At 42.5% G+C, this 12,063-nt stretch overlaps 1 protein-coding gene across 4 annotated transcripts in view; it reads right to left on the minus strand.

Annotated features, from left to right (window-relative positions):
- myo3a (myosin IIIA) overlaps positions 1-12,063 on the minus strand; it is a 279,588-nt gene that overhangs the window by 142,640 nt on the left and 124,885 nt on the right. For 2 of the 4 annotated variants that reach the window (XM_029116286.2, XM_034289440.1), the window contains exons 10-11: positions 2,952-2,993; positions 435-531 (exon numbers count right to left, since the gene is read on the minus strand). In XM_029116286.2, coding sequence (XP_028972119.2) covers positions 435-531; positions 2,952-2,993 — 139 coding nt within the window. The remainder of the gene's footprint in view (positions 1-434; positions 532-2,951; positions 2,994-12,063) is intronic. The other 2 variants (XM_029116287.2, XM_029116285.2) reach the window with 1 other exon arrangement.

Raw genomic sequence — 12,063 nt, forward strand, 5'->3', positions numbered from 1 at the left:
GTGAAATGAGAGAGAGAGAAATATATATTTCTGACTTTACTGCCACTATTTACACATTAGGTGTTTCAATCAGAATGATAGTCAAACTGGAAATGTTCCTGTTTTTCTCCCTTTTTGTGGATTATGTTCACCGTTTTGATGAATATAAAACTATGAATATTAAAATACGCCGAACCATGTGTCCTGTATCATAGCTAAATGTATGACCTTTGCAGCAAAAAAACCTGCGTGAAAATCAGTAAGGTATTCACTGAGGTATGATGAATGAAATGCGCTGACAGCTCGTTTCACCTGCCAAAACAGATTACATTGAGTGGAGTGGCGGACCGGTCTAAGATGGCGGTCCCACGGCTCGTCAGCGCCAGTAGGCAGTAGCGGTCGATGCAGCGTCTACTCTTTATTATGTCTATGGTTTAGGCAATTGAATCCATTACCTCATCAAGTACTTCCAGGGTGGCAAGGTCATCCACTTCATCATGGGTGGGACTTGACATGATTTGTCCTCCTTTCTTGGTGTGAATGCGCTCATGTCTACAACAAAAGATGCATATTATATATACAGTATATATATATATATATATATATATATATGTATATATATATATATATATGTATATATATGTATATATATATATGTATATATATGTATATATATATATATATATATATATATATATATATATATATATATATATATATATATATACACACACACACACACAATATACAGTATTTGATACACTGCCGATTTTGCAGGTTTTTTCCACTTACAAAGCAAGTAGAATGTAGTAATTTTATCATAGGTACTCTTCAACTATGAGTGTCAGATTGTATGATTTTTTATTAATTAATTTGCATTTTATTGCATGACATAAGTATTTGATACATCAGAAAAGCAGAACTTAATATTTGGTACAGAAACCTTTGATTGCAATTACAGAGATCGCACGTTTCCTGTAGTTCTTGGGGCTGTGTGTTTTGGGTCGGCCCATCTTCAATGCTCTTACTGAGGGAAGGGGGTGGTTGGCCAAGATCACGCGATACATGGGCCCATCCATCCTCCTCTCAATACGGTGCAGTCATCCTTTCCCCTTTGCAGAAAAGCATCCCCAAAGAATAATGTTTCCACCTCCATGCTTCACGGTTGGGATGGTGTTCTTGGGGTTGTACTCATCCTTTTTCTTCCTCCAAACACGGCGAGTTTAGACAAAAAGGCTCTATTTTTATCTCATCAGACCACATGGCCTTCTCCCATTCCTCCTCTGGATCATCCAGATGGTCATTGGTAAACTTCAAACGGGCCATGGACATGCGCTGGCTTGAGCAGGGGGACCTTGCGTTCGCTGCAGGATTTTAATCCAAGACGGCGTGGTGTGTTACTAATGGTTTTCTTTGAGACTGTGGTCCCAGCTCTCTTCAGGTCATTGACCAGGTCCTGCCATGTAGTTCTGGGCTGATCCATCACCTTCCTCATGATCATTGATGCCCCACTAGGTGATATCTTGCATGGAGCCCCAGACCGAGGGAGATTGACCATCATCTTGAACTTCTTCCATGTTCTAATAATTGTGCCAACAGTTGTTGCCTTCTCACCAAGCTGCTTGCCTATTGTCCTGTAGCTCATCCCAGCCTTGTGCAGGTCTACAATTTTATACCTGATGTCCTTACACAGCTCTCTGGTCTTTTTCCATTGTGAAGAGGTTGGAGTCTGTTTGATTGAGTGTGTGGACAGGTGTCTTTTATACATGTAACAAGTACATTTTAATAAAATTAAAATGTACATTTTACTCCAACACATACCTATAAATAGTAAACCAGAGAAACATAATTTTGCAGTGGTCTCAACATTTGTTCCAGAGCTGTATATTAAGATGAATGTGGAAATACCTTCTACACTGGACTTTTACTATAAATACTAATAGCGTGGCACACTGTGAAGATTGTTGAACTTGCAACCAGTGGGCACTCGTCTTACTTCCGATCTCTAACTCACATCATGTTGGGTTTTGATGACAACCCACTGCTAGTATCTAATGCTAAGCGTTTCATAATTTGCTAGACACCAGCTGTGAGACAGTCAGACAACGGCAGAATAAATCGCTTGTAAAGTCAACAAGAGAGTGAAGAAGGGGATTTCTTTTGACATGTGCAAAACTGATGATATACACAGTATTCCCTGCTGACAAGTAGGCAATGTCAACATGACAATCACTAATCAGAACTAGCTGTTAATTGCTCTCGTGTCTGAGCATAACCCAACCGCCTATTTGTGCCCGAGCCTTAAGGCTAACCACAACTGAACATTAGCATCACTTAAATTCCTATTGTTGTCCCCTCTAATCCTATTTTTACTGTCAAAAGTAGTTAGTACTCCAGTGACTTTCCTGAATGTCTTGCCATGAGCGATGGTACAACATATGTTGGTCGCTGTCTGTCCCTATCAGTTGATTGTGCTTCACCTGATTGCAAAATGTCAGCTTCCTTTGTGACAGTGTAACGTTTTCCACCTTTGATTACCCCTTTATATCGTTTGATCGGTTATTAACACATTACCCAAGTTAGCACAGTTGTTACAAAATAATATATGAAACAGAAATGATAACCATACATCTACACTCGGGACTGATTACAACAAATCAAGAACCCAAGTATCTAGTCTTTTAATATCAGTATTAACCCCAGGAAAAGCAGCCACTGATTTAACAACAACGAATAGGGATCCAAATAAACCTAATTTACACTCAAAATGGCCTAGGCTCTTCAAAACACACCTGGAGCGCAAAGATCATTCTTAGATGTCAAGAACAGTACTCAAGAAAAATAACATTAATTTAAGATGATTATATCAAAGTGCTAATGGGTATTCTACAGACTACGGTTCTACAATTAGGGGTCTGATTGGATGAAAGAAGTAGACTACTCACCCCTACAAGGGCATTAATATCCCCTACCTGTCATTACTGTCTGTGCTTCTGTCTGTCCTTCCATGATGGCTTGAATGACAGAAAGAACATTCGCAATTCATAGGCAGCATATAATATACTGTTTTTACAGGTTTAACTTTTTATATGGGCTTCAGGGACATTTCTGAACCCAAAATGACACAGAATTTGACATAACGTCTACTCCATCCTTCACTGGAAAGGTTTTGAACATTAAGGAGACATAACATCCAGCTTGAACATTACATTTAAGCTGCTGTCCATATTCTCACAATGGAAACAATGGTAGCTTGAAAATGCATTTTGGGAGAATGACATACATTGTTTTTAACCTCTCATTTTGGGCTGGATTTTTATATTCTTAACTTCTGATCATGGAACCAACGCAATAATCTAGCATGCCCTAAACATATTCCTAAACTTCTACTTATAAATGGATTTGAGAATTATGGAATGCACATGAAGTCTGATTTATCAAACGATCCTATGACTCCCACAGGAGGGACCATAAGGGGCCGGTGCGAAGAGGATCGGGCGGCAGTCGAAGGCAGGGGCCTAGACAACCCGATCTCTGGACACGGAAACTAGCTCTAGGGACGTGGAATGTCACCTCGCTGGCGGGGAAGGAGCCTGAGCTAGTGCGTGAGGTTGAGAGGTTCCGATTAGAGGTAGTCGGGATCACCTCTACGCACGGCTTGGGCTCTGGAACCACACTCCTTGAGAGAGGATGGACTCTTCACCACTCTGGAGTTGCCCATGGTGAGAGGCGGCGGGCTGGTGTGGGTTTGCTTATAGCTCCCCAGCTCTGCCGCCATGTGTTGGAGTTTACCCCGGTGAACGAGAGGGTCGTTTCCCTGCGCCTACGGGTCGGGGATAGGTCTCTCACTGTTGTTTGTGCCTACGGGCCGAACGGCAGTGCAGAGTACCCGACCTTCTTGGAGTCTCTGGGAGGGGTGCTGGAAAGTGCTCCGACTGGGGACTCTATTGTTCTACTGGGGGACTTCAACGCCCACGTGGGCAACGACAGTGACACCTGGAGGGGCGTGATTGGGAGGAACGGCCCCCCTGATCTGAACCCGAGTGGTGTTCAGTTATTGGACTTCTGTGCTAGTCACAGTTTGTCCATAACGAACACCATGTTCAAGCATAAGGGTGTCCATTAGTGCACGTGGCACCAGGACACCCTAGGCCGCAGGTCGATGATCGACTTTGTTGTCGTCTCATCTGACCTGCGGCCGTATGTCTTGGACACTCGGGTGAAGAGAGGGGCGGAGCTGTCAACTGATCACCACCTGGTGGTGAGTTGGATCCGATGGCGGGGGAGAAAGCTGGACAGACTCGGCAGGCCCAAGCGTACTGTAAGGGTCTGCTGGGAACGTCTGGCCGAGTCTCCTGTCAGAGAGATCTTTAACTCCCACCTCCGGCAGAGCTTCGACTGGATCCCGAGGGAGGTTGGAGATATTGAGTCCGAGTGGACCATGTTCTCCACCGCCATTGTCGAAGCGGCCGCTCGGAGCTGTGGCCGTAAGGTCTCCGGTGCCTGTCGAGGCGGCAATCCCCGAACCCGGTGGTGGACACCGGAAGTAAGGGATGCCGTCAAGCTGAAGAAGGAGTCCTATCAGGCCTGGTTGGCTTGTGGGACTCCTGACGCAGCTGACGGGTACCGACAGGCCAAGCGGGCTGCAGCCCGGGTGGTTGTGGAGGCAAAAACTCGGGCCTGGGAGGAGTTCGGTGAGGCCATGGAGAAGGACTATCGGCTGGCCTCGAAGAGATTCTGGCAAACCATCCGGCGCCTCAGGAGAGGGAAACAGTGCCCTACCAACGCTGTTTACAGTAGAGGTGGGCAGCTGTTGACCTCAACTGAGGATGTCGTCGGGCGGTGGAAGGAATACTTCGAGGATCTCCTCAATCCCGCCGTCACGTCTTCCATTGAGGAAGCAGAGGATGAGGGCTCAGAGGTGGACTCGTCCATCACCCGGGCTGAAGTCACCGAGGTGGTTAAGAAACTCCTCGGTGGCAAGGCACCGGGGGTGGATGAGATCCGCCCTGAGTACCTCAAGTCTCTGGATGTTGTGGGGCTGTCTTGGCTGACACGCCTGTGCAACATCGCGTGGCAGTCGGGGACAGTGCCTCTGGGATGGCAGACCGGGGTGGTGGTCCCTCTTTATAAGAAGGGGGACCGGAGGGTGTGTTCCAACTATAGGGGGATCACACTTCTCAGCCTCCCCGGGAAAGTCTATGCCAGGGTTCTGGAGAGGAGAATACGGCCGATAGTAGAACCTCGGATTCAGGAGGAACAGTGTGGTTTTCGTCCGGGCCGCGGAACACTGGACCAGCTCTATACCCTCTACAGGGTGATGGAGGGTTCATGGGAGTTTGCCCAACCAGTCCACATGTGTTTTGTGGATTTGGAGAAGGCATTCGACTGTGTCCCTCGTGGCATCCTGTGGAGGGTGCTTCGGGAATATGGGGTCCTGGGTCCTTTGCTAAGGGCTGTCAGGTCCCTGTACGACCGAAGCAGGAGCTTGGTCCGCATTGCCGGCAGTAAGTCAGACTTGTTCCCTGTGCATGTTGGACTCCGGCAGGGCTGCCCTTTGTCACCGGTTCTGTTCGTAATTTTTATGGACAGAATTTCTAGGCGCAGCCAGGGGCCGGAGGGTGTCAGGTTTGGGGACCACACGATTTCGTCTCTGCTCTTTGCGGATGATGTTGTCGTGTTGGCCCCTTCAAGCCAGGACCTTCAGCATGCACTTGGACGGTTTGCAGCCGAGTGTGAAGCGGTGGGGATGAAAATCAGTACCTCCAAATCCGAGGCCATGGTCATCAGTCGGAAAAGGGTGGCTTGCCCACTTCAGGTTGGTGGAGAGTGCCTGCCTCAAGTGGAGGAGTTTAAGTATCTAGGGGTCTTGTTCACAAGTGAGGGAAGGATGGAACGGGAGATTGACAGACGGATCGGTGCAGCTTCTGCAGTAATGCGGTCGATGTATCGGTCTGTCGTGGTGAAGAAAGAGCTGAGCCGTAAGGCGAAGCTCTCGATTTACCGGTCAATCTACGTTCCTACTCTCACCTATGGTCATGAGCTTTGGGTCATGACCGAAAGGACAAGATCCCGGATACAGGCAGCCGAAATGAGCTTTCTCCGCAGGGTGGCTGGGCGATCCCTTAGAGATAGGGTGAGAAGCTCGGTCACCCGGGAGGAGCTCAGAGTAGAGCCGCTGCTCCTCCACATCGAGAGGGGTCAGCTGAGGTGGCTTGGGCATCTGTTTCGGATGCCTCCGGGACGCCTTCCTGGGAAGGTGTTCCGGTCCCGTCCCACCGGGAAGAGACCCCGGGGAAGACCTAGGACACGCTGGAGGGACTATGTCTCCCGGCTGGCCTGGGAACGCCTCGGTGTCCCCCCGGAAGAGCTGGAGGAAGTGTCTGGGGAGAGGGAAGTCTGGGCATCCCTGCTTAGACTGCTGCCCCCGCGACCCGGCCCCGGATTAAGCGGAAGATGATGCGATGCGATGCGATGCGATCCTATGACTCTTTTACGCACACCAGTAGGAAAACATCATTAATATATACCACTTGTTCTCAGAGTCATCGCTAATGCACGACCAAGGCTATTTGCATTTTGACACACCCCAAATGAACCATAAATTGTCTTACCAAAGGACTTTAAAGCAGGTAACAATGTTTATCTTTAGAGAAATGCAATGTCGCGAACCAAAAAAAGCATCAACAAAATATTTCAGAGGCCAAAATAGAAGTGCTAATGTCAGAGGTTGATTGTCGTCAAAATGTTTCATTTGATATTTTGCTCAGTAGTGGACCAGTAAAAAAAGAAGATAACATGGAAGAAGATTGCAAAGGCTGTAAACCAGGACTGCCTAACTCTGTTCCTGGAGATCTACAATCGTGAAGATTGTATCTCCAACTCTAATTCAGCACACCTGATTGTAACAATTAGCTGGATGAAAAGATAAACTGGCTTAGTAACAAAAAGGGTCGAAGAAAATATCCTAGAGTACAGTAGAACTCCAAGAACAGAGTTGTGCAGCCCTGTAGTAAACACTGCATCTTCAAAGTGTCACTCAGCCACAGAAATACAAAATAATTGGTTTGACATCAAGCTAAATGGCAAAAAGGCAATTGTTTGTTACAAACGGGACATAAGTGCAACTGGAAGGTGGCAAACTGTGACAACTCTGTCGTCTATTGAAATCTTAATTGCCGGAAATAAAAGGTGACATGGCTCTGTCGGGAATTCTACCTGGTGGTGAAAGTGACCCCAGCCCAGGTACAAGGCAAACGCAAGATAAAAAAAATTACAGAAAAAACAAGTGTGTTTCATGCAAAGTTTATTGATCATGACACCTACATCTACAATATCTCTCTTTTGAAAAGCAAAGTGTAGGCTGACATTTCGGGAGGAATCATGAATTCAAGAATAACATGATACAGCATTCATAGGCTAAACAACTTTTAATGTCCTTTGTAGAGGGTAAGCATAAAACCAACCAGGAGGTGTCTGCTACAGGCAGTGCCACACTGTTAGCCCGGATTGTATATCTAATTAACAATTTAATTACAGCATACTTAAATTATTTAATTTTTAATGCATTACTATAAAAATGTAAGTGAATTCTACTACTTTTGTGAACCTATTTGAATGTGTGGAAAACTTTAAGTTTAATGGATTGAAATTGTAAAGTTTGTGTACTGACCACGCCCTACACACAGGTAGCTCAGCTCGCTGTTGCAAGCAACGCCATTTTCTCTCACGGTTGGAAGTGCATTCTAATTCGTAGAGCTGTTGGTGAGTAGATATAAAGCAAATGTTTTAGCCAGTTTTATTGGTCATGGATTTTTGTTTGCGAGTAGGCTTAAAGTTAGTGAAAACGTTGTTTTAGTAGCTAATTTTGGACTTTGGACTCCACTAGTCCCGCTTGAACTTGAAACACAGGCGAATTTATCAGACATTCGTCATGTTTAGTTGTTGTTTTTCTCTCTCTTCATCAAAATTAGGCTATGTTTGTGAGTAGTGTAAAAGAAATGTTTTAAACCGTTTGGGACAAAAAATTATGCCCCTAAAACCGTTTCACTCGACTGCGGCTCATCCCCTGACGAATTAATCAGATTTTTTTGTCGGTTTAAGTTAGTCAAGCAAGCAACGCAATTTTATCTCGCGGTTGAAAGTGCATTCAAATTCGTAGAGCTGTTGGTGAGTAACGTTAGATAAAGCAAATGTTTTAGCCAGTTTTATTGTTAACCGATTTTTGTTTGCGAGTAACCTTAGTGAACACGTTGTTTAGTAGTTAATTTTGGACTTTTTCCCCTCACTGGTCCCTCTTTCTCCATCAAAATTAACTTAGGCTATGTTTGTGAGTAACGTTGACGTCAGTGTAAAACATTTTTTTTAAACCGTTTGGGACAAAAAGATGTCCCTAAAGCCCTTACTCGCGTTCGCCAAACAGGATCCTGCTCATCTCCTGACGAATTAATCTGAAATTTTTCGTCTCTTTATTGTTTTAAGGTTTTTTATTATTATTGATGGGCTGTTTGTGAGTAATAAAATTCTTTAATCGGGTCGTGACATTTTTTACCTGTTAACTAGGTTTTCTCACTCGCACATGGCGGTTCCATATTAAGCACTGCATGTTCGACACAAAGAGATTTAGCGGCTACAGCAAAGTGAGACATGAAGACCACAGTTTACTAAATCTGGTGAGTGAATTTAAGCTAAAGTTATTAAAAAATACGTACATTTTGATACAGCCATTTTTTAAATGTAATAAGTTGTTGATTAAAATGTTACACATTAAAAAACGGATGGATGCTCTCCAAATCTAATGGAAATCTTCAGGAAGAAGAAAGGCCTCACCGGACAGCTTTTGGCTGAGCTTTTACGTCAGACAAAGGTGTGTTCACTTGTTTACATTAGTCTACCCCCTCTTTTTCCTATTGTAATTTCTCTCCTTATCTGTTCTAATTATTTTTTTCTTATCTGTCCTCTGGACTTCTCTTTTATTTTTTCTATCCATTCTTAAATATCTAATATGTTTCCGTCCTCTCCTCTTCCACTTTTCTTGTTTCATCTTTTTTTCTTTACCCCTCTATTCTCTCTCTTTTCTCTCCTCTCTCCTTTCCTGTTTGTCATCTTATCTTATTTTGCCCTGTACTTTACTTTCCAAAATCTGACAAAATTGTGGGAAACTCGGTAATTTGGTTTATACATGTCAGCATCCGTAACAAACTTCCATATCTCCAATATCTTCCAGATCACCGAGCCAACAGATGTCAGGTCCCTTTGCCTTTGTGGACTGCCGGTCATTTTGGGGGATGACCCTTCTGCATTCTTTAAGACCTGCTCTGTAAGTTATAGGTTTTAAATATTACTGGTACCATTAACGAGGTCTGTCTGTTACTAATTATCAGAATAATTTAATCAGTATCTTGACTTTTATTTTCAGTATTTTGGAATATCTAATACTGGTTAATTATATGAAAAACTGAAAATATTTGTCTTCAAAAGTGAAAGGCTCAAAATAATATAAATTCTTCAGTTGAAAGGATTAGTTCACCCAGAAATTAAAATCCTGTCGTTAATTATTCACACATGTCCTACCAAACCTATATGCCTTTTGTTCATCTTTCAAACACAAATGAAGATCTTTTTATAAGGTTGTAAAACGTCATAGTGCTCTTGTGAATGTGCATTGCAGATATATATTTTGTAAATAACTGAATTTAGTTATTTTTAGTGCACACCAAGCATTTGGAATACTTTAATAACTTTACTATTTTTATGGATATAGACAATTATAGTTTTTCAGACTGTCAATGGAGGGACAGAAAACTCTCAATTTCATTAAAAAGATTGTGTTCTGAAGATGAACAAAAGTCTTAAGGGTTTGGAAGGTAATTAATGACAGAATTAAAATGTTTGGGTGAACAAAGCCTTTAAGTACAACTGAAAGTAATATCTTTTACCCCAATGTATTTTGAGTTTATAAATGGATTTGTACATTACAAGTATTGGTAGCAAAACTGCAGTGAATGTGGCTTGGCAGCGAACCAAAAAAGTACACTGAAAGTGTGTAAAATAACCAGTTAACAAATAACTCAGTTTAAGATTTTTAAGTTTTTTTTTAATGCATTTCAGTGTCGTTTACATTGGTGATTTTCATTTTTAGTTGGATATACATTTTAGTTTACAAGGCAGTATTATCTAGCTGGCATGATAATGTCTTGTCAATCTGTTTCTTTGTTAGGATGTCAATGACAAGGACTCATTCCAACAAATTCCAGTGGGAATCCTCAGCTGGCTGTGACAGTGTAACAGGGTTTCCTCTAAAGAAGAGATTACTTTTATTTGGTGTTTTTGTTGTCACCTTATAAAATTCACTGTACTGTGAAAAAAAGCCCCAGGTTACATTTTGTCCAAGAGTTTTAGTTCAAACCAAACTTGTTTTATTTTGTTCTGATGTAGTTCTGTCTTCTGATCTGAGAAACTTTGCACTGTTGCACTTCGAAAATAACACGTTTCCTCACTAGTTAGGCTATAGTTCTATATTTGTGCTGGTCCCCTAAAAACAAAAGGCCGGTACATCTTGGGATTCTAAAAAAATGTGTTCAAGTGAAGATTTCGAAAACTTTTGTTTTTGAAAATGTACTTAAATTCAAACTGTTTTAATGTTATGTGTGACATACAGTTGTTTTATGGGGAAAATGTTCTCTGGAAAATGATTCACACATTTTGCCTCTTGTTTCTGAGTAGAGACAATCTTTAAAAAAAAGGGTAGAAACCTCTTAAACTTGAAAGAAATTGTTTCTCCCCTTTGTTGTATTTTGAATTGAAATAAAAACGGGGGAAAATGTAATGTTTTCTTGCATTTCTTTTTATTTATTTTACTCAAGTTATCAAGTACACATTACTTAATTTGTTTAGGGCAACCAGTTTGCTAACATTTTTTAAGTATACAGGCTAGTACAATAAACTTACATTTACTATTTGTAATAACTTCAAAAAAAAATTATATTACAAAACATTTTAAGTTAAATTAACTTGATTTTGTTAAGTTACCATTACTTAATTATTTTAGGGCAACCAGTTTGCTCACATTTTTAAAGTAGATTCAACTTGTCCGGGCTAACATTAAGCCGGGAGCCAAGAGTGCTGATGGAAACGTTCCTGAAAAGCAAGATGACATCAACAACTCCATTATCAATATTAAAAATACATTCCGTGAGATTTGCATTGCACTAAAAGACATCAATGATTTTCTAAAGGAACTTGTAAACTTACTACAAATAAATGTCACAACAATCATATGCACAAATATCTTTGATTGCAACATTTCATAATATGGTAAATAGTCTGTAAAGTATACCTGAAACTGGTGTATAATGCCAGTCCTCTGAAGCACCTCATTGGGAGGTGCTTTGATGTTGTCGCGATCCCGTCCACGTGAGCCGGTTATTCTGTCTGTCTCCGTCTGTTTTGTGGGTTCCTGAACGTGCCCCATTCCGGTTGTCAGGCAACAAGTTTAAGGCGGGAACTCCAGGATCACCTGAGTCTGCCCTCACCTGTTCCTCATCAGGAATCATCACACCTGGTCCTGATCATCATTACAACCCTACTTAAGCCAAGACCTGACATCAAGTCCCTGCCGGATCGTTCCTTCAAGCCACCTGTTCTCACCGTTCTGCACTTCTACCATAACTTACTTCATCACAAGATTGTGCTCAATAAATACTTGCCCTTTTACCACCTACTATGTCCGGGTCTGCGTTTGGGTTCAGAACCTGGGTTCTTGACAGCTGTAGCAGATTGCCATGCCTGATCGCCATGTTGTGGAACACACTGCAAGCCATTGTAACATGGCATATATTTTCAGGTTAATATTGCAATTCACCCTCAGCAGAAGACATGCAAAGCCAGTTGTGCACTCCATGACAGACATTTTTATTGCATGAGCACCATTATAAGGCTGCTCCTGTGCTGTTTCTGGATTTGTCAAGGGGGTCATCAGCCAGGCTTTCAGGGGATAACCCTGGTCTCCTATAATAAAAATGTACCATCAGGACAATATATGGTATATTCCAATTTAATACGATTAAATTGAGTATCCACTCA

This window comes from Esox lucius, chromosome 21, assembly GCF_011004845.1.
Source record: "Esox lucius isolate fEsoLuc1 chromosome 21, fEsoLuc1.pri, whole genome shotgun sequence".
In the NCBI taxonomy this organism is placed as follows: Eukaryota; Metazoa; Chordata; class Actinopteri; order Esociformes; family Esocidae; genus Esox; species Esox lucius.